This window comes from Ascidiella aspersa, chromosome 3 (genome assembly GCF_963924565.1).
Source record: "Ascidiella aspersa chromosome 3, kaAscAspe10.2, whole genome shotgun sequence".
In the NCBI taxonomy this organism is placed as follows: domain Eukaryota; kingdom Metazoa; phylum Chordata; class Ascidiacea; order Phlebobranchia; family Ascidiidae; genus Ascidiella; species Ascidiella aspersa.
The window spans coordinates 35,629,190-35,652,954 of NC_139449.1; the positions used below are offsets into that span (position 1 = coordinate 35,629,190).

At 35.7% G+C, this 23,765-nt stretch overlaps 1 protein-coding gene across 1 annotated transcript in view; it reads left to right on the forward strand.

Annotated features, from left to right (window-relative positions):
- The first annotated feature begins 293 nt into the window (after positions 1–293).
- LOC146162736 (voltage-gated inwardly rectifying potassium channel KCNH6-like) overlaps positions 294–23,765 on the forward strand; it is a 46,469-nt gene continuing 22,997 nt past the window's right edge. Inside the window, exons 1-11 of the mRNA XM_083385284.1 lie at positions 294–436; positions 2,527–2,633; positions 3,734–3,860; positions 13,721–13,840; positions 14,404–14,467; positions 15,057–15,214; positions 17,589–17,696; positions 18,335–18,457; positions 19,185–19,304; positions 20,302–20,360; positions 20,432–20,533. Of these exons, the coding sequence (XP_083241410.1) occupies positions 361–436; positions 2,527–2,633; positions 3,734–3,860; positions 13,721–13,840; positions 14,404–14,467; positions 15,057–15,214; positions 17,589–17,696; positions 18,335–18,457; positions 19,185–19,304; positions 20,302–20,360; positions 20,432–20,533 (1,164 nt within the window). The 5' untranslated portion in view covers positions 294–360. The remainder of the gene's footprint in view (positions 437–2,526; positions 2,634–3,733; positions 3,861–13,720; positions 13,841–14,403; positions 14,468–15,056; positions 15,215–17,588; positions 17,697–18,334; positions 18,458–19,184; positions 19,305–20,301; positions 20,361–20,431; positions 20,534–23,765) is intronic.

Here is a 23,765-nt window from a genome sequence, read left to right on the forward strand (position 1 = left end):
TTGTTGTCATTCCTTTGTCATGGCAAAGCGTTTTAAATTTGGAATAATAATTGTTTCATTTAGGCTATGTATTTTGTAGCAAAACAACTTTTAACAAAGACATTTTGCTAGTGTAAAAGGTCTTGAACCGTTCACCAGAAAAGAATGTTGCACGCCATTGGCTTTACGCAGTTGTTTAAAATACTGGTTATTATCTTATATGAAAAAAAAAACAGATTTAAACTGCCCAGTTTCATTTTTTTAAATCAACTAATATTTACATTTTATTTTACTTTTTCTTACAGATTTGTTTTGTTTTAGGTAAAGGTTGAGATAATATATAAATACGTGCATACAGTTTGATTGAAAAAGTGTTGGAATATGCCTATACGCAGGGGCCACGTGGCTCCAAAAAACCTCTGCCTTGACACAATCATCAGGAAATTCGAGAACAAAAGTGAGTCGGCATATTTGAACCTCTGTGACTCAGCAGATTCGCTAAATTTCTGCTGTGTTTTGTGAAGTAAATAAATAGTTGAATAAATGATAATCAATATTTTCGGTTAATCAACGTAATTCAAATGTTTCTGAAATAATAAATCCATTATATTCGTAATTATACGAAGTCTTTAAACTGATAATTTCAATTCCTTTAAACTGAATTTTATTAGGTTAAGGGGAAGAATTGAAATTCCTTTTGACCTGAAAATTCGGAAATTGGATTGCGAGTAATATACCAGTTATAAAGCCATAAATTAACTAAAGCCACAATAACTCTTCGCGTCTTAGGAAAATCATTTTGAAGAAAACTAATCAATCGACGATATAACGAAAACAATATCTTCAAACTTTTATCATTTTTGCTTTGTTTGTGTATTAACAACAGAATCTGGCCCTCCAACAGAACACATAATGCCGACGATAAAAGTTCTAAAATTTATTAATAAAAGCTTGAGAAGCGCACCGCTCCGAACAAAAATCAGTCAGCAAGGTCTAAAACTTTAATACAAATATGCATTTCGCCTATAAATGGCATCATCAGTTTGTCTGTACAAATAAATAGTAAAAAATTAAAATATTAAAATATAAATGTAAAATAAATTTTATACTGATGATGCCAGTGTTTCTTAACCTTTTTTACTTAGGGGCGCACCTAGAAACGTATGAAAACGTGGCGGCGCACCTTACGAGCAAAGGGAGCGCGAAATTTTTGAGATGTACCGATATTTCTCTTAAATTGCTTGCATTTTTATATTATATGGGTTTTATAGTTGTTAAAAACGTATTTTTGCCCGTTAAGTCCTATTCCGATTAATTTTGGAATAATTTCGACATTTTTTCCTTTCGCTCGCGGCGCACCAAGCAGCCTTCCATGGCGCACCGGTTGAGAAACGCTGGTATAAAGTATACTCTTGATCCAATTAATTCCGACAGGTTCGACCGAATATGAGACTTAAGTGCAATTCACGTCACTCCAACAAAGTGACATAAGGAGTATATTCTATCGTCGCTGATGGCTTTTCTCAATCAGCCGACCGGTGTTGACTTTGTTTAAATATTCATGCCACTCGCTGATGCGCCCGCAAACACTTAGGTCGTATTTAGTTTGGGTGGCCCCCAAACGCTGATGAATACACTAAAAAATGAGCGGTTTTCGGACTATTTTTTTGGCCCGATCTCGAAAGGTTCATGTTTTATTAATGAGGTGTTGAAAATATTTTCACTCTTGAACTTTTTTTGTGATTGATAATTAAATTAAACGTGTTGAAAAATAAAATAAACTGCTAATTTAGCACCGTTAGGGCTTCAATCACTTAATCTAGTCTACTTAGTGATGTCAATCTTGTTTTTTCAGCTCTTATATTCAAAATATTGTAGAATACTTACTATATACACACTGTACAGTGTTGCCAGGGTGAGTTGCACCAGGCTTTTTCTGGAAATCAAACATTTTCCATATTTAATATACAAATCTAAAGAAATTCGGGCTTTACGCAAACGTTATTCTTATTTTAGTACTTTTTGCCGTTTAAAGGATTTTTTTTTGTAAACAGTTGAAAGATTTTAAGAGACTTTTTGGCTCGTTGAAAGCATCGTCCATATCTTTTGATCCGGTTTGAGTCGTCTATAACCCTCAATACCCAAATTCTCGTTTTCTGTCGCTGTCGCAGTTGTTCAATTTCCCCAACCCTATTTTCAAACATTTGTGACTGTAACTATACCGATTTTATTCGATAGTAAACTTTTCAACTCTTTTAATACAAATAATGAATTGAAAGGCCAAAACGGCCGGATCAACATCATCTTGATTAAGACGTTTCGATACGAACTTGCATCATCTTCAGTTCATGTGGACTGAAATTAAATTAAAGTACCGTTCTCTTCTAAAAGGTGGAACGCAATTGTTTATTTTTTATTTATTTTATTTTACAATTGCAATATCAAACTATACCCCAGATCCGTGCTTAGTGAACCTAATCCTTTAAAACTCTTTTAAAAATTGCTTGGAAGTTAATTTCAAGTTATTTATTCCACTCTACATCGCAGATTCCCGCTTCGTTGTGGCCAACCTCCAGTTTTCCACGTGTTCAATCATCTACTGTAACGACGCCTTTTGTGCGGCTTGTGGCTTCACCAGGGCTGAGCTGATGAGGGTAAGTGACAGTGTTGTAAACAAGTCATTTTGAAATAGTCTAAGTAAGGTCATTTCTAAAAAAACTTAATTCCAAGTCGCAAAAGAACTCAAGTACTTTTCAGAATAAACAACTAATTAGGGTAGGTGCTAAGTTAATGACCAGGGCTGAGCTGATGAGGGTAAGTGACAGTGTTGCAAACAAGTCATTTTGAAATAGTCTAAGTAAAGTCATTTCTAAAACACATGTTGCTTTTTTTGTTTCAAATGTAGCAAAGAACTTTAAAGAATCACAACGAAACTACATACAGACGGAATCGAGCAATTTGTATGAAATATATCATAAGTAGGGATGTGTGCTACTTCCTAGACTGTAGTCGTTTGGGCAAAATGAGTCTTTTAAAAAATGATTTGGGTTGACATGAAATGTTTTCATTGCGCAATTTTTATTATAAAACTGGGTCTCTGAGCCTGCATAGCTCAGTTGGTAGAGCGACGGTCCCGGCTTGACCGGAGGTCGTGAGTTCGAACCTCACTGCAAGCTAGTTGTTTTTCTAGTCTGCTCTGTTTGCATCATTAATCGACGTATTCGGCGAGTCTGCAATGGCTTTTCGGTATAAAACTGGGTTATTTATCTTTATTTTTGCACAAAACAATTTGCTTGCAATGCGTTGCGTTTCTGCTATTTTCGAAGGTAATCTTTGGGGCTTGTTCAATGTAAATTACTTTTTTGGTTTCAGCAGACTTAATAAACTGACGTCATACTACAAGCAGACTTAATAAACTGACGTCATACTACAAGCAGACTTAATAAACTGACGTCATACTACAAGCAGACTTAATAAACTGACGTCATACTACAAGCACACTTACTAAACTGACGTCATACTACAAGCAGACTTAATAAACCTGCTGTTTTCGGTCTAACAAACATAAAAAAAAATGAAATAAAGGAAAAAAATCTTAATTTATTCCATTTTTTAAATTATGCATCAAGATTTCAATTAGGCTTTCATGGACCCCCTAAAACTGGTTCATGTATCCCAAGGTGTCCACAGCACCCAGTTTAAGAACCCCTCTTTTAAGCACTTATCCAATTTCAATTTAATTTCGTTGCCATAGCGACCTGGTTCGTTCGACTTCCTCTACGGCCAGCATACGTCGCCAGATGACGTCATATCGCTGAAGGAGGCGATTTACGGCGACGGCGAAACTGAGATAATCGGATTCTGCTTGTACAAGAAAAGTGGTATGTGTGTCTCCGTATGAATAATTCAATATTTGAAGTATTCAATATACACGTTTGTATAAATGTGTTATTTTCCTTCTGAAGTTCTGCTGATCAATAATACTGTCGCGCTTAATGTTGACTTAATTTTATATCTATTGTCTTCGCAGTTACATTTCAAAAAAGGGCTAAAAATTATTTTCGGCGGCTGTCTAGAAAACTACCACTTTTTCGGACGAAAATGTGATAGGATAGTTTCTTAAAAACAAGCAATGGAGACAGGGAGCATTGTTATATTTTAACTTTCCGAAGCATCATTCCTATATAGCACAATATTTTCAGCTAGGGGCGGTTAACAGCTACAGTATTGTTGCATATATATAGATCCGTACATTAGAGTATTGTAAGTTCCGACACCGACCAACAGTTTTCATTTCTCGACACATTGTTTGGGCAAGACCACAGCAGACCGTGCTGTTTGGCGCCAACGCGACAATTCAAAACTCGCCGCGCGATTAAACTTTAATCCGTGGCGCTGCGGTCGCGCGGCGAGAGAGAGCCACGCCTCAATAATGGATGAGCGCGCGGCAAGTTTACGGCGAGGCCGCGAACTTTTCTTGTCACTTGCGAAAAAGCTAAGCGCAAGTAACAAAAAGACGCGTATGAATATTTGAGCGGGCTCTTAAGGAAAAAGTGTTTATAGCATACGCGGGACGCCCAACGCCGAGACAGACTCTATAGTGTCAGGTGCAGAACGGTTTTAGTTTGATGTGTCCATTTTAGGCGTTTCATTAAGTGTTAGATCGGGATAAGAGCCTCTTTTTTGTTTATATTTGCGCGTTTATTGCAGGAAAAGGGTTTTGTTGTGATCTTTATCAGTTGAAGCCAGTCTTCTTGTGTTCACCATAAAATGCGTATTTTTTTATTATGCTATACCCATGCAAGATATTTTGGACCCACATTCGTTACTGTATGGTCAAATGAGAATTGTCGGTTTGAAATTAAAAATCCATTTTATTCATATTGATGAAAAACAAAACTTTTAGTTGCGTTGGCATTAAATTACCTTTGAGTTCAACCCTATTTTTTTTTTTAGTTTTTTAACCTCTAATTTTTTAAGGCAGAAAAAGCTGAGTTTAATTGATATTTTGAATGAAATGCCTAAAACATTTTCGGCATTTAATTTAGCACCGAAAGCACCTTTTGGTATCTTATTCATGACGATAAAACCCCTTCTTGTTTAGAATCGGCTCCGATCTGATTACATCGGACATCCACAATAATAAATTTAATTTCAGAAGCACAAGCGTATTTTTTTCGATAATCCTTGTTATTCTGTTAATATAATAATAACGAGAAACCCTGAATGTGTAAATTCCTCATACTTGGGTACACTATGCACGGATCTGTAATGTAGCTTGATAATGAATTGCAAAGCCAAAAAGGTCGAGTAGATCGACATCATCTTGATTAAGTCATAATTTTAGTTCTAAATCATTTTGGACGGTTGTTTGATTTTAGGATGACCGGTAATTTAGCCATGTTTTGCCATGTTTTTTTCCTCTTTTGTAAAAGCTCAATTTATCAAAAAAAGTTAAAAAAAAATTAGGTTGAAATCTGTGGCTAACTGAACTACCAACGCTAAATCAAATTGCGGCTTATTAAGCGCAACGTTTAAGTAATATAGGATTTGGTATGGTTTGTCTCGCGAATGATAGTCGTGAAGACGAAAAAAAAGGCCTCAAGTGTCAATTTTTTTTATTTTATTTTATGTATTTTTTTATTTTTTTATTTACAACAGGGTCGCTTAATCTATGAAGATTTTCTAGTAATAATGTTTGAATTCAAACATTTTGGAACAATGTCATGTCTGGTAGCAACAGTTTATGCATTTATGACTTTCAGATAACTAATTGTAGCGGCATAATTAATCTAGTTTTTAGCAGTATATTTTCCTGCAATACATTGAAGGCGCCAGGGTTCGTGGCAATATTTGTTTGGGGGTCATGAAACTTTTACGAATAACGACGTTGCGTCATAATGTGGCGTCTCAAAAAGGCCTGCTGTTCCTAAGCAAACTCGAATTAAAACATAAAAAAACATAGACTTGACGTTGGGGAAACATAGTAAGATCCTCATGTCGCTCGAAATAACATGGTTAATTTAACAGATAATTCCGCTTTGTATATTTGTGTGCTGTTTAAAGTTAGTTTATTGTGACATAACGGTCTACCACTTGGTTAAAACACAATCAATTGTGGCCCGAAATCACTAGTAACTTTGGGACGAAACTTAGCCCCAAAAAGCTATCATAAGTGTGAGAACCACCGCTCTAAAGCTAGATTGCCTAGGTCTCCTAGCGGTAACCGTATGAAATACACTTTGCCGCGTGGTGGCAAGTGATTCGCCTTCAGGACATTTGCGTGCTGTTTGTCTTATAAGCGCTCACTACCAGCTGTTTAATTGATTGATAGCTGCATTGTTCGGGGCGCGAATTTTCTTAAAGCGCTGTAAATTCATCGATCTTCGGTTTGATTGCGTCGCTTTATAAAATTTCAAGATAACGTATCGAAATCAATAGAAGTCAGCTGGTGAGTGGAGTTGGAAAATTGGAATGTCGAGAGCAGAGCAAATATCAGAGCTCGTATAGAAGTAGGTAACATTGTGTAAACGTTTTAAAAACGAGTTTGTAGATCTTGCACTTTATTAAGATTTTGCACTTTATTTTTTTTTAGGAAACGCCTACTCTTTCTGAAACCGACTTAGTTTATTTTTTGTACCTGTCATTACTAATATTCAGTATCAATAGCGCGACGCAATTGTTTTAATTGACACAGTAATATAATGAACGGACACAGTAATACAATGAACGGACACAGTAATACAATGAACGCAATGACGAAAAATGGTTTCTTTATGATACACATTTATGAAGATAAATTGTCCACCTAACCCTTTAGAATGTTAAGTAAGTATTTCTCATTCTTTTTTTTAGGCGAATACTAAGCGTTAAGTATAAGAGCGGAGCTTTGGCGACCCAAATATCTTAACTAAACTGCTCGTTATTACGCCATTGTTTTAAAGCGGTTTTCACCTTAAACAGCGAAACATTCTTATACGATATTACATTTAAAAACAACGATACACGTTTAAAACAGGAAAAAACACAATACTCCCGGTATACGGAAAAAATCATATAAACATTTGTACGTAGAAACACTATTTATTAGAAAACCTTGAAAATTTACTTCGTTCACATGTCAATTAAAATTTTTATCAGGAAATATTGTAATACTTATATTTTGTAATAATTTATTGAGACATATATGAAAAAGAATTTTTTTGAGAAAACTTTGCTTTACTTTCGTGTGAAAAGTCCGAACACTTTAAAAGACACATAACCGCTATAATATCTCCAACAAAAATATGTAAATATTCAGTTTTACTCCGAAAATTAGTACTACTACTATTGCACAGGAGACCAACGGAGCTTATACACGGCAGCTCATACACTTGTTACTATTATATTACAATCTTAAACAGGAAAAAAGCCGATATCCAGTGCTACTTGAAACCTCGTATAACCCCCTTACACCAAGCAATTTCCTTACATACCAGCTACAAGGCGACACATTCTAAATTAGCGATGATCATGTCATCGTGCCAATAAGCGCGTGCACAGGGGGGGGGGGGGGTGCAATTAATGCCCCTGCATTATGCATGTCCAACTGCTGTTCTTTTCTTGTACGACGCGCTGCGCATTACTAACCAATGAGGGATATTGACAGAGTTGATACTGGCAAGGTCTGTAGCCGACAAGCGTTTAGTGTAACGCGCTTGTTGAGAAATTGTGCGGTTTTTAGAGGTTTTGTCTTTTAGGTTCTTTACGTTAACTATAACAATATTGACTACTTAAGTAATCAATTTTGTTTGTTGCTGGACATTTCCATATTCGGTTCTTTGATTGATTAATTACCAAAATTGATTGTTTATTGTTTAAACTAACCTTGATTAGGCACACTATGCACGGATCTGTAATGTAATTGATAATGAATTTTAAAGCAAAAAGGTCGAATAGATCGTCATAATCTTGATTAAGACGTTTCGGTACGAACTTGGTTCGTCTTTAGTTAATGTCTTTTTGTCTTTTAAGTGTTGCAAACTTTTCGAACAATTATATAGGCGTTAAGGTAAGAGTGTCTCAGTGCAGTTTGTATTTGGAGTAGTTTTACGTGGAAAAGTAACAATTTTTTAAGGTAATGTCTTTCGCGTAGTTAGCATGTCGATGTAAGGCGAAAAGAAGCCTGCCACAATTTTATTTTGTTTAAGTTTATGTTGAAGAGGTATGGCCGCAGTTGCAAAGCACGAAACGCTAATTTAAAGATTTATGGCTAAAAAAGGGTACCATCTGTTGCTTTGCGCTAACTAGAGTTTGTAGGGCGAAAATCTGTTATCTATGACCAGTTTACGATTGCGTTGCTGGCCAGAGCAACCATTAGGCAGGTTGACGATGGCCAGACGACACAGTTCAGGGTATACTTGTAACTAGCTGCTTACGGGCTTGTTTCAAGCACCAGATGTTTGGCTTCGTCTTGACGTTGAACCAGATGAAGGGATCGACTGAACGCATAGTTGTGTGACATGTGTTTAGGAGTTACAGGCATGGTGGGATGATTAACCCGTCGGATGTTATCATAACTGTTGTGGTTTAGCTTGTTATTTGAGTTAACATGTAAAAAATAAAGTACTGATTTGTTTTAGAAGTAGCCTTGTTATGTTGTTTTGTGGTTTTGGAACAACTGTTGTTCAGATGTGATTGGTTAGAAAAATTCTGGGGAAAGGGTACTTGGTTAAAGACTTCGATTTTTCAGTTAGAATAAAAATATATTTGGTAAAATATCTCAGCTGCAATTTGTTTTGGCTTCTGGTCAGGATTTTGTTAGTTTTAATTCTAATAGCTTTTTCTTCAAACGTGTGATTGAAATCCTTAATTTCTTGAAATCGTTATGGTTTGCTGTTAGTCAAATTTCTTAAAAAGGTAAATGCGCTTTGCTGCAATTGTTTTAATCTAAAAAATGCTCACTTTAAAGTATTTTTTTGTGAATTTCTTAATATTGAATTCTATACAACATGACAAATTGAAAAGTTTATATTTATGTTTGTTGATTGATTTTTGACAATATTGCGGAAGCCAAACGAAGAAATGTCTCCTAATATTTAAATTCACACGTTATTATGTTTTGCTCGCTTACAAAAAGTTCAGTAAGAAATTTGGGTCCCCAAAGCTTTGCTGTAATACTCTGTGATTGTGAGATATGGCTTGCGCGAAAAAAGGTTGAGAAAAAGCACTGAAAGTCACAACTGGGGTTCCATTCCGGGAATGTTTCGACGGGAAATTCCCGGGATTTCCCGCGAATTATCTATCCCGAATCATGGGAAATTTTTTTTTAATTTCGGTTATTCGGCAACATAGCAAAACTTTAAAAAAATTGTCATTTTTGAGTGATATAAAGAAAAAAATATTACCAACCCTGTTAAAGTCTTGGGCAAAGGGACACCGTTGTCGATAAATGTCACAACTCACGATACAGCTACGAGCCAGAGTATTTTTAGCAGCCAACGTAAAGCGATGCGTTACCACTAAAATTAATGTCGCCTCTAGGTCCTCATATAGAATGCAATAAAACCAAGGCGTTGGCAGGTTTGCAATTAGCCTCTGACACTTTTATAAGGTCATATGGCGTGCGAGCTATAAAAGTCGCACCAAGAGGATCTTGTTCGTTTGGATGTGACCTTTACTGTGTAAGGTGTCGCCTTCCGACATTTTTTTTATTTGTAAGTTACTTTTATCTGCTTAGTTTTTTTTTAAATTCGTAGAAATAAAAGTTTGGGAAATCCTAAAAAACTAATATCATTGTATTTTCGTTAAAATTTCCTGTCTTAACCAAAGTTAGTCATTTATAAGTTTTTAAGAGAAATAGGTGTATTTCGAAACTAAATAAGGCATCATCAGTCTCTAGAAATATACAAAACATCCCAAATATATAAACTGGTTGGCAGCAATTAAAAGTGAAAGTAAAAACCACTGTAGAACGAAAAGCAACATTAATGGCCTGGGTAAATGTGGGTTTTAAATATTGGTTAAAAATTATAGCTATATAAAAAACGTTTGATTGCTTTGCTATATCACGTGGCATTATGTGGAAGTATGGTTTGGGTGTTGCTGCTTTGTTCTTATAGTTCTTAATCTAGATCAGCGGTTCTCAACCAGTTGGCCATGGGAACATTTTGAGGTGGGCCGCAGACCAATTTAAAGAAGCTAGATTTACTGAATAATTTAGTTTCATTTGTCACTATACTTAATTTTACAGGAATAATGGCTTGGGGAGGAATCGAGAAGGAATGTAAATTTATTGTTTAGCAGCAAGTAAAATAAATAATCTGTTTTAAAACATGCTGTGCTGTTTAATTGTTCTAAACCTATTTTGTAGTTTTTTTTTTTTCATATTTTAATGGACCACAGGATTTTTGTGCAACGAAAATGGGCCACTAAAGTAAAAAGGTGGAGAACCACTGGTCTAGATCTACAGAAATTCCTATCCAGATCCAGATAGCATTGAATACTTAAAAAAATAAAAATACTGAAAAAAGCAATTTATTCAAACTAAAAAGAGGATCTGTTGCGTAAGATATACATTACTCTTTTTAAGACCGCTGTAAAACCTTTTAAACCACTTTCGTGACTTGCCCAACGCCAACATCCTATCTTAGTTAAATTTGGCATTTGGAGGGAGACAGTGTTCACATCTATATTCTGAAATAGGATTTTAGGTCTAAATCTATTTTTCACAAAGAGCGTATGGAAAATTATAAAGGACAATTCATTTCTATTACAACATTGTTAGATTTTAAGTTTGTATTTTGCGAATGTCAACCGTTTTGACATGTCAGAAAAGAGGCGACACCTTCTTAAAAAAACGGTTATTGATGATCATTTGAAAGCTAGATCAGTAGTTTTGTGCTGTGTGTAATTACCCGAAGAGTTAATTTGAAGGTATAGGGGGTGTAATATACGGTAATATTAACTTTACGAGTTGCCTTTTTTACCTTTTTTTGGGAGTTTTTTCATTTGGATGTTCAAGCATAAATTAATTTTTTAGTTTTCTTTTTTGTTGTCATTATTAATCGGGGACAGTGTTTCACGGTGGTTTGATGAACCGAAATGGCGCCTTGCTTCTGCCACAGACTTTTAAAATATAGCCTAAATAGTTTAAATAGTTATTTTTGCGTTCTGAAATATAAATTTAGCGATGGCTGATGCTACAGGAAGGTAAGGAGCTGATCCTTAAGGCGAGGACCGACGGCTGCCTAAGTCTGTTACATGTTCCTTGTATATATGTTACTCCAAGGAGCAGGCCGCTAAATTACCTGTTCTGATAAAATATTAGTAATAATGAGCAGAAATGATGCTGCCGCTTTGCCGTAACTGCAGAACTCTGTGTTTCAAATAAGGTTGTTTAGATAGATTTTCATTTGTAGTTCTTTTTGGTTCTAAAATAAAAAAGTTGCACTATTTTAATATTTCTTATCAACAGCAGAAAAACATATAAAAATTAGAAGAGTTTGTTGTTTGGATTTTTTTATGCGGTTACAGTACTGAAGAGAATTTAGAGTTGCTAAGTTAGCGTTGTAGACATGTCAAGCTTGTTATCACAGCGTGACCCATTGACGAACCTTCGCTGTCAAAGTGGCGATTAAGCAAGATAAAACCATTAATCCAGGTTGAGAGCGCCTTGGCGTTCCCTTTCGTCACCTTGTTCCCTTCGTCACAACGTCATACTTGACCTTGCGGTCCACGTGGCTGACGTGCTTGGTCAAAGAATTCTTGTAGCTGAGGGATTAGGACAGCTGTTGGTGTGATTACAGTACTTTTCATTTTCCCGGTTTTCCAGTTAGAGTTGTGCTTTCAGATGAGCTAGAAACCTACACCGAAAGCCATTCTAGACACGTAAGACGTTGTCCTTGGTTAAAAAGCAGCTTCAGAAGGGCTAGATCGCAGTTGTTGGACACATATGTGTGTGTGTATATTGTATCTTTCATTGAGGTAGAAAACTTGCGTTTTTAGTAGGGAAAGCAGCGTTGACGCGCTTCTTGTACTAGATCTTAGGTTCAGGTTCAATACTTTTATGCAGAGCATTGGGTTGTAAGTACGTATGTCCGATAATATCGGATCGGAGCCGATGCCCGATACCAAGTGGTAGTATCGGTGTTCGTCCGATATTAAGCTCGTGTCGGTGCCGATCTGATACCAAACTATTATAGAATTTTTAGCCATTTTTGTGAACAAACGCAGCGATTTATTACTTGAAATATTAATTTTAGGAATATATATTTCGCCTATACTGGCATCGTCAGCTCCTATAAGTAAAGTGGAATACATAAAAATACTGATTTTACTCTGGTTTTTAAACTTTGAGTTTTATTGTTTATTTCATGTATTGTTTAAACGTTAAATATATTTGGTTTTGTCATGACACTTTTCTGACTTTGCTGTAGATTGAGCACGAATATACACTTTACACTTTCTGTTGCACTGTACAACTTGTTGGCAGGCCAGTTAAAAATCATTAGGTATTTTGCGATGCAATGTGTAGCTTTCCGAATTTATTGCATAAAGATTTTATAAGTTCAGGGTTTCTTTATTAAAACCATATAAAAGCGCGTATTTGTGGAATCCAAAATCATTGACAGCTGGTTTTTATTGTCGATTACTGCTCCGCTGACGCGAATATGAACAATAAACCTGTAGAATTGAATATATTTGAATAAGGAACTGATGATGCCAGTATAGGAAAAAATATAAATTCCTTTTAAAAATGCCTGATCCTGGTTTTACTCAGGGTTTTTAACTTTGATTTTATTGTTTATTAAAACCGGTAGAAATACCGAATCAGCTAAGTGCGTATAAAGACATAAGCCAATTAGTTCATTTTCTAGAAACTTTCAAATATAATTTTAACATTTAGGCCCGAAATTAAGTGTTTTCTTTAGCCCGAGTAACAATAATCGCAAAAAAGTTGATGTCATTTTAAGCTTTAAACTCCCTACTGCAATTTAAAACTGTTTGTCAGCAGAATCCCTTTTCTGTAGTAAACGACTACATATATATAGCATAATCTTTTCACGTAATAATTGCTTCATTCATAAATAATTCTACCGGTAGATTAAAAGAGACTTAGACATTTACAAAGCGTATTACAAAGACAAAACTACCGCAACCATAAAATATTGATTAGAAGTCAAAAAGATGTGACCCTAAAACAATATAAAAATTTTCCATGTGACATCAACCCATTTTGCTGCTTTTGCTTAACATTCAGTTTTTATTTTAGATTAAAGTGCAGTTTCGTAACTTTAAATGTTCGAATTGCCGTGAGACAGCAGGGTCTTATTCCTTAGGGCCTATTCCGATGAATTTAGGACTTATTATGACACGTTTATTATTAGATCTTGTTTTGTCACGGATAGTGCGACATATTTGGCTTTATTGTGTGGTTGGTCCTAATACTACAGTATTATAGATGTTTCTGCTGCAAGTAATGTTGCTTTGTAGGTCTTGTTGTGTTACCTTATATACATCATTTGTATTTCGGAAACCTCGTTTGTATTTTGCTTGTGCTTTATTCCGTATTTTACGTATTTTTTGTGGTTTTATTCCGTATTTTACGTATTTTTTGTGGTTTTATACCGTATTTTACGTATTTTTTGTGGTTTTATTCCGTATTTTACGTATTTTTTGTGGTTTTATTCCGTATTTTTCGGGCCCTTAAGTTGACATGGTTTAAGAACTTATCCTAATCCAACTTCCTCATTTAATCCAGGAACTCCGTTTGTATGTAACGTGGTAGTGGCCCCGGTAAGGAATGAACAGATTGACATCGTGGTCCTCACACTGACTGAAGTCGACCACGAGAGCCAGGATCAAAGAGGAAGCAGATCAGGTGAGTCTTCCTCCCTTGTTGGGATTCGAACCCGGTGCTCCAATTACCCTCGGTTTTATGTTCAATACAACAATAGCATTGAAGGATCGGACCATTAACGATGCCAGCACTTTGTATTTGTTCAGTTTAGTTTTACTTACAATTACATCTTTCGTTTTTACAAACCCGGTACACTCTATATCGAATTTTCCTTAAAGCATATATCAATGTTTATTTAGAACAGCATCTGGTGAGTCTTCACCCGATTGGGATTCGAACCCGGTGCTTTAAGGGCTTCGGTTTTATGTGTATAATATTGCGCCACACAACCATTTTTGCGTGGCTTTAAAGCTAAGTTTGTAATACATTTGCACGCTATTTATACAGAGATCGTCTTTTTCTAGTAAAAATGCAATCGGTTTTGCCTTTTTTTTAAATACGACGAACGCCGAATCTCAAATGTCCGTTTAGTCAAGCGTCATCGTTGTCATATTTATTTTGCCTTATTCGTTCAGTCTGCTAATTGATCAAAGTACTCCCTTTGTAGGTTTTATATGTAAATTTAAATTATGTTTTCTGTTTAGGCATTTTAAAGCTTCCTGCACTTCTAGTTGAGCAAACCAAACCAGCTCTGACAAGCCTAAAAAGGTAAGCATTTTTTTTCAATCTACTGAACAGTAGTAATTAAAGCATTAAAGTTATATCGGGAAACTGGACGTGAGAAAAAAATTTAAAAAATGTGTAAATTCATCTTATATTTTTTGTTTTTTATTGATATATTTTGTATCGGGTAAATAAAACAATGCTACGAGGAAAATCTGCCAAATTAGGTAACACACCCTGGTCCCAAAACGATTGCATGGGAAAAATCTGAAAAATAACTCCCGTCCATATTTACCAACTCACTTGTGCCCATGCAAGGTCCGACAATACAGCTGCTTTATTTTAAAGGTTAAGTTCTTCGCGTAAATCGACAAAAAAGCTTTTCTAACATGATTACATAGAAAAAGCTAAAAAAAATAACTCCTGTCTATATTTTCCAACTCACTTGTGCCCATTCAAAGTCTCACAATACAGCTGCTTTTCTCTTTAAGGTCAAGCTCTTCGCGTAAATCGACAAAAAAGCTTTTCTAACATGATTGCATAGAAAAAGCTAAAAAAAATAACTCCTGTCTATATTTTCCAACTCACTTCTGCCCATTCAAAGTCTCACAATACAGCTGCTGTATTTTAAAAGGTTAAGTTCTTCGCGTAAATCGGTTTGCAACCAAGATAGGGACGACCAGGGTATTCGACGCAACGTGAGCCTCCCGTCCAGCCCTGGGGCGCCGTCTAACGGACCCAACAACCACAACACGATCGTCACTAGCTGGTCGCATGTCACCGAAGTTCCCGGTAAGTTAAAAGTGAATAACTTAGTGCATTTTTTAGTCCGAAACGTTTTTGAATACAATACGTTAAGATAAATTAATCAAAAGCAAAAACCAAAAGATATAAATTCGATGCCGCCAGCTTTGTTTTGTATTCTCGTTATTCATTTTCAAAATCCCAATTCCATAAGTGCATGAAAGTTAAGCTTATGTGTGCTGGTCAACGCTATATACAAGGCAGAGTGGACAAAAAAAGGTGATGAGATGTACCAAACGTGACTAATGAAAACTGTATTTTGCGCTGTATGTGGTCAGGTAATTGGGCTGGTACCGGTTGGTTTTGTAGAATTTATCGAAAGCGCTGCTATTTTTATTTTGGCTAAGCATTCAGTAGCATTCAGTAGCATTCAGTGAGAACTAAGATGCAGTGTGAAAAGACAGTTACATATTTTACTTGTTTTGTTAATTTGTTTAAAAAATACAGATAATGTCACCCCTGGTAGGTGTTATCTGTTTTTTATCAATGAAAAGATGCGCTAGCTCTGTAGACGAGAACCGACAGCTGGCTAAATCCCTTGCAAGTTCTTAATCTGATTCCAAAGGAACAGGTCACTAAAATACCTGTCCTTAACTTCTTGAACTCTAGACAAAGTCACTTCACTCGGTAGATAATTGCCCGTTGAGTATATTCACAAATCTCAGCAGTACATACGATAAACGGAGCGTTGATTCAAGCCGCTAATCAGTAAGACGTATAATAGAATGAATGCGAAAAGCGCACAATTCGGCGTTAGTCACGCGTCAGTGAACAACGGTCACGTGTATAGTGACGTAAAATTAGGCAATATCGAGTAATATTACAGTGATTAGCGATTTTAGAAAAACTTTTTATGTTCAGGAAAACACTTTTAGGGTTTTCTTTGTTTAAAGATAATTTAATTAAGTCAAATATGCTCGAAACAAATTTTGATATTCAACCCCCGATAACCAGACAGTTATCCGGATCGTTTATAAGAAAAAAGTTGCGTTGAAAGATATTCCCACAAAGTTTTCTGATTGCTTGATAATAAATTGCAAAGCCAAAAAGGTAGAGTAGATCGACATCATCTTGATTAAGACGTTTCGATACGAACTTGTATCATCTTCAGTTAATGTGACTGAGAAGCACATTAAGCATCACTTATAAGAGATTTTCTGTTCGGCAAACACATCGCAATGGTGAGCTCAACGTCACACATAGCCACACGCAGCCATGCTATACCGCTTAAGGAAGCGCTTACCTGCCGCGATTACGGCATATACGTTGCGACATGCATGTTGTGTAAAGAACAATACGTGGGGCAAACCAAAAATAAGTTTTCCACCCGTTGGTCTACCCATCGTTCGTTATGGAACGCATTTCGACACGATGGTCTAAGTGACAAAACCGCACTGCAACATCACTACGCCATATCCCACCCCGATATACTTGATTGTAGACCGTTAATTTCCTGCTGTTATATTGTTCAGTTTGTTGCCCAGCCACCGTTCCACATGTTAGACATTTGTGAGGATAGATGGCTTAACAAAATTAAAGCCAGAATCAATATTCAAAAAATGGTACTGCCCCAAATTAAGTAGTTGTCTAGTTCTTATCGTTTTCTTACGCCTCTACTCCATTTTTTCTTTTTGCCTTGCCGTTTTTGTGCCGTTATTTTGCGTTGCCGCGTTTCTCTCGACCCGTTCTTATTGCTTCTGTACAGGGGTTGTACAACTTGGATGCCATTACTATTTAACAGCTTTTATATTTTAGTTATTTTACTTTGTTTTATTTAAACTTTAATGTTTTCTGACTCTTTCTTATACTGTTGCGTTTGTTTTTATTCAGATATACTGACGATGCCTTAGTTGGCGAAATATATATATATCTTTTTAAGATCTGGTTAATGTGTCTGACCTGAATTGCTAGCTTTGCTAGATTATTTTGCTGTTACATTATTTTAAATCAAGAAATATGTAATTCCTTTAAATGTGGTCGGACATCCCTGTTATTCTCAGGGTTGCCGCAAATCCTTTGAATGTCTTTGAAATAATTTGTGCATTGAAAAGTCCCCAAAAAATCAGCTTAACGTTACGTGTTAGGAAAAAGCGGTAAAAAACATTTTTTTTACCTATTTGATATTGTGTTGCCGATTTGTTTTCGAATTATATTTAAAAACGAAACGTCCAGCGAATCCACTTTAGGCCTTTGAAAGGCCATACGTTTTTTGGAAAGCCTTTGGATGAATTTTTTTTATAAAACTGTGTGACAACCCTGTCTATTTCACTTTAATATAATAAATGTTGCATTGCAAACACAGCATATAGGATCGACTTTTTATATATTATCCTTTTTGTTTTAACCTTGTTGTTTTTTCAAGGTCATCCTAAAGTTTCCCGCAGCGCAAGCGGCTTCCAAACCGAAATCTGCCCCCCTTCGAAAGTTACCCCCCAGAAATTACAGCTAGCCCTCCCACCACGTCACAAAGGTTAGTTTTCACGAAATAGCTTAAATAGATAAAACAAATATACACTTATATACTTAGGTACACCTCGCAGGGATCTGTAATGTAGCTTGATAATGAATATCAAGCCAAAAAGGTAGAGTAGATCGAAATGATGATACAAGCTCGTATCGAAACGTCTTGATCAAGATGATGTCGATCTACTCGAAATTTTCGGCTTGATGTTCATTATCAGGCTACATTGCAGATACGTGCATAGTGTTACTAAATGAAGTTTAAATATTTGAAAAAAACTAATGCTTTTTGCAAATTTTTTCAAGCGCACAGTACAATTTTATGCTTGCTGTGTTGAACAGCATAACTATTATCTAAATCATGACGATTTCGTACTGTATTACGCAAAATAAGTAAGTGTACTGTACAAGTAATTTGAACGAAACAACATTATTTTTATATATTGAAATGAAGATTTTGTTTTCTATAATTGACATATAAATCGACTACGGTTTTACACATAGGGCTATTAGGTATTATTTGCGAAAACGTGTTTTTTGCATTTCAAAGAAATTTGCGTTTGTTTATCGTGGAATAAATGCAGGTTAAATACAAATTAAGCGAGCACAGTTATTTTCATCCCTAATTTTAACTTTTGCTGCTCACAGACGAAGAAGAGGCGTCCGGAGATTGTTCTACCTCTCATCTGCTTACGGTTCCCACGCCTGCGCTCATGGGGAATAGCAAAATGGATGAGACGAGCTTGATCGCACTTACCCCGGAAGCTAATGGTGAGAAAAATGGCGTTTGAATTTACTTTTTAACTAACCGTTCCCCAACATTACATTTAAAAGGTAATAAAACTGCCATAATTTGTAAATAAATCCAGCAGTAAGATTCTCCGATTTTTTACACTTACAAGTGAGTTAAATAATACGCGAGATTTACTGTTGGACAACTTCTGCACTTAATGCAACATACGTTAATTTCACTGCTAATACGTTTCTATGTCCACATGTTTTTGTCAAATTCGCAAATAATTTCAGTGCTTTATTTTGTAGCATTGTAAATGCCCTTTTATTATTTTTTTATTATTATTGTTATTACCCTTAAACAATAAAATAGAAAGACGGATGAGAATAAAAAATAGCACTTATCAAAAAGCGACAGGTTGGGCTAAAAGCCAGCCCACTTAACTTTATGAATTGCGAGATTTTCTGAATTTAAAGCACAGTTATACTCAAAGTGTTTTATCGACTTTATCAAAAAAACAAACATAGAAAGCGTCGGTAATGTCTTTGTGTATTTACAGCGGTATATAACGAACCACGTACATCATAACAGTAAGCAATTCAACAAATCATTTTGAACAGAAGTTCCAAACAGGAGAGTTACACGGTTGTTCTGTAAGGAAATTAAAAGTTTAAAGACATCCAAGATAGTTCTTTCCAATAGCTTTCAATATGTTGACAATTATGAAAACTATGCGATGTAGTTTGTTAACCGAGTATATCTTAGGCGGAGACCTGCCTCCGATCCCTACCTCCTCCATGCGGTCGCACATGTCGTCCAACAGCATCCGCCAGGTGGCGTCCATGATCGACCTGAAATCGCCGAGCTTTCTTTCGGCCAAAAACTGTGAGTCGGTCGGTTCATGTGAGAGATCTGCTGTTTTTATTTTATTTTAAACAAGTAAACAATGATTTTAAGCTGTAACCAGTTTTGTTTTACCTCAAAGTTACTTAAAATCACACATTCGTGGTTTATATTAAGTAATAAATATACAGTGAACTTACTTTAAAATGATGCTTTTGTGAATCTCGAACTCACTACCCTTGGATTTGCGCGACCTCGCTTGATAACTCAGTCGGTAAATTAATGGTCGCGTATACCCAAGGACGTGAGTTCGAATCTTAACGTGGCATTTTGTATGTTTGCAGCATCGTTAAAAAAACATTTTTTACCTTGTTTTAGCTTTATAGGTTTAAGCTCGTAGTATAATTGTTATCGCTAAACATTAAACGCATAGAGCTGTGGTTGTAATTTTAAAACTTATTGATGCATAATTTTTAATATTATTGCAAAACATTACTATTTTATTCAATCTAATCGATATATATGTTATCTTTTAAAACAGGGGTGTCCAACAAGCGGCACGCGTGCCAAATGTGGGACGCTACCTATTGAAAAATGTCACGCAATCCCCCCAAAAAATTGTTATTTAGCCAATTGTAAAAAAGCTCAATTTGTTATTCAGCCAATTGTCAAGAAATACTAAATTTGTTATAGAGCCAATTGCCATTGTTTGTTCACAATATAAAACAATCGCGGCAATCACGAGTGGAGGCTAGCATTCACAGGCCAGCAGCTTGGTGTGAAGAAGCAAAAGTCGGCTCACCGACGGACACTTATCCGCAATAAAACGAATTCCTACTAGTTTTCCATGTGTAACTAAATAAACGTTTTTGTTATTTGTTAAAGGGCGCTTTTAAGATTAAAAAGAATTAGTTAGGAAACTTTGGCAGGGGAAGAAGTTATAAGATAAAAATTGGCACGCCGGCATGTTTGAGTTGGACACCCCTGTTTTAAAATATACTTGATTGTGACTTTTCATTTGTTACCTTTTAATTTTCAGGCGAGAAATCCTTTTCATTTGTCAGTTCCAACTCCGAGTCGGACCTCCTGCGTTATCAGGTAAGCTCTTTTCCGGATTTGATAAAATTTTAAATCATAACAAGTTTTTCACCGTGTTGTTACGTCACAAGCAGAAGCGCCGGAGCCCCTACTCCTCGGTGATGGACTTTCAGACGAACAACTTCAGTCGGAACAACGTTTCCGATAATGCGGTGGCGGAAAAAGTAACCCAGGTGAGTTTGAACGGGGTCATTCATGGGGCAGGCTGCAAGGGAAATTCCCCCTTTTAGGGGCATTTGAAGTATATAGAGCAGAGTTTGTCAGCCCACCGGTCTCGTAACTAAAGAGAATCGTTGTTTGATTTGGTTGGGTCGCAGTTGCAGTTGAATTTGTGTAGATGTATATTGGAATCCGTTCTGAGCAAGATGCTTTAAAATTTGAGAAGCTTACCGAAGCAATAGAAAGAGGCCATGTTAATTAAATTTGACTTTAATTATGCTATTGGCTTATTATTGTTTTGTATTTTTACTTTAAGCTTGCAGAACGTTCAGTAAAGAGAATTGCTTGGTTGTTTAATTACGCTTAGCATTTTGGAAACCTCAAAAAAGGTAAAAACCTACTGATACTGGGAATTATTTTTAGGTAGCAATGTTTTAAATGTCCTTTTTTAATAGGAAATTTAAAAATTGTGTAAGTTTTGCTATCAAAGATAAACAGTTATTGTGTTGAATGAATACTACTGACTTGGGCGGTGGTTTAACGCACTTAACTATTGAAAGAAAAGTAGATTTAAATGCAAGGAAAAAACAACTCGTCATTTTTTGGTATTAATGGATGGAGGTTTTAGCTAGACGCATTTGGACTGTGAAAGCCCATACAGAAGTAGGTTGCATTTTGTCCACTTTCGAATAAATAGACGATAAAATGGATGGAAGTTGTAGTTAAATGTAGAATGAATATTAAAGCCCACACAGAAGTAAGTGGAATTCTGTGAACGTTTCGAATAATTCTTTATATTACAATTCAAAAAGCTATTAGAAACGTTCACAAAAGGCTACCTACATCTATATGGTCTTTGAACTATTCATTCTACGTCTCAGTCGTCTCACTACAACCTCCAGCCATTATACCTTAAATTATTTCCGTGGCACTCGTTTGAGTGGCGAGAAAGTGTCATGCGCATCTAGAATTTGTAGCAAGGGCAGAACGGGCGAAAGGTCGATAATAGATTTGGAGTTGGGTCAATTAGCGCGACATTAGGTATTAACGCTTTGCCTTTGGGACGAATTCGGTGTTGTGGATTCATGAATAATGCACACCCGGTCCTGCCGCCACTTTTATCGCAAATTCCGTTTGTCGCATAGCGTTGCTACTGTCGGTATCCCGGCCGCGAATGCCGAATATGTATGCTTGGTATGGCAGCTGTAGGGATACGTAAAATGACTGAAATTTGTCATTGTTTTCGAAGTGATGGCGGATAAGACATTTTGAGAGGCCGCAACTCTCCTATTAGTTTGTAAAAACAACTGTGGTGGTTAAAACGTTTTATTTATTAAGTATTTGTGAAAAAGTTTTAAAAAGCTATTTCTGCTACGAATATGTATGCCTGGTTACGGCAATGACTAAAATGCGCCACAGTGTTTTCTTTTAAGGTTAGCTTAAGTGTTCGCTGCCCATGCTGTTTCATATAGGTTTGTAAAAAAATTATCGTGGTTACTAAAATGTTTTTATTTATTAAGTTAAAAAAGAGGATTTGTTAAGCAGCTATGGGTTGTCTTTCAGTAGCATATGCGTCATCTGTTTTTATACCGCGAATATATGCTTCGAAATGGCAGAAATGTGTCACTGTTTTTCTCTAATGCGTGTAATCTTTTATGGCCGAAGACTAGAAAGTGCCAGAAGAATTGACTTTTTTTTTCCTTAAAACCGAAAAAAGTTTTTTAGGCTGTATCTTGGGGTACTCTAATCGGTGAAAATTTTCTGTGTAAGGAACACTATGTTTATATAGCCTTAAACCAAAGTCGCAACAGAAAAGTGAGTTGCCGTTTAAATTTGCTTGGGTCGCCGACTGAAGTATTTTTATGTAGTTAGATTTATTGCAGTCGGTTCTGAGCAAGATTCAAACAATTGCGGTTGCAATGCGAAGACATGTCTCATATTTAACACATTCACACTAATTAAAGCAAATTCCTTATGTTTGATCGCTTACAATAAGTTTAGTGAAGAGAATTGGATCGCCCAAGCTTCACTGTTTAACTTATACGCTTAGTATTGACAAACACTGCTTTAAAGGATTGACCAAAAGTGTAACATTTTTAGGTATAGTTTAGCGCGGGGTTTGCGGTATTACAAACGGTGCCGAAATTTCAAAAGCTTGTCACCGTTCAAGTTGCAAAGTTTGGACTGTAGGGGTCTTTTGGAAATCATGATTTATTTAGTCGTTGCATTAGTGCGTTATGACGAAATGTTTTGAAACGATACAGTTTTAATCGACCCATGTGATATCAGTATATATTGCGTCATATTTCTTATATTGGTGTGTGATTTTTCGATTTTTTATGTGTGCGATTTTGCAGGTAGGCTTAATGGAGAGCTTATGCTTTTTTAGGAATTCAAGGATTTTTTTATCAGATCACAGTAGTGCAAGGTTAAAAAAATATACAAAATATAAAAAAGATCTAAAATTAAAAAAATATATAAAATTTGTAAAATTCCAAAAACCAGAGGTTAAAAAAGATGTAAAATTCCAAAAAAGAACCACAAAGTTTAAACAGGATTAAAAAAAAATAAAAAAATAACAAAAAAAAGTATAAATAAGTTTAGAATAAAATAATAAAAATGTTTTAAGCACAAAATAAACCATTGCAGTTAGAAAAAAAAATAGTGCTAAACCATAAACAAACGTATAGTTCGGTATCATTGACTGAAGGAGAAATGTGTCAAAATTTTCGATTTAAAGTGCTTAAATCGTTACGCTTAAAAGCCTTCCCCGGGGTCTAATTGGTTGATTTTAATTGGAATTGAATCAATTGAAGAACTCGTTATGGTCAATTTATATTAATGAAGCTTGGTTGCATGTTCCAAATAAATACTCAACAGAAAAAATACATTTCCTATATATTCGTCAAGGAAATTACTTAACAACTAATTGGATTCGAGACCAGGCAGCAGAACATTCCTAAGTGTTTTACTGTTTTGTTCATGTCAGTGTTTCTCGACAAGTCGCACAAAACTATTTAGGTAGCAGTTCTCAACGTGCGATACAAGAACCACTGGTTATGGGAGATATATTTAGGTGTGAAACTAAAAGTTTTATTGAGTTTTTGCCAAGTTTAGGTAAATTACCACAAGCTTTTTATAACGTGTTGTAAGTTATACTATTTCTTTGCCACGTAAATGACCTAGCAATTCTAAAATCCGTGGATATACTGAGTGCGAGTTTTTTTAACTTACTTTTGGCTTGAA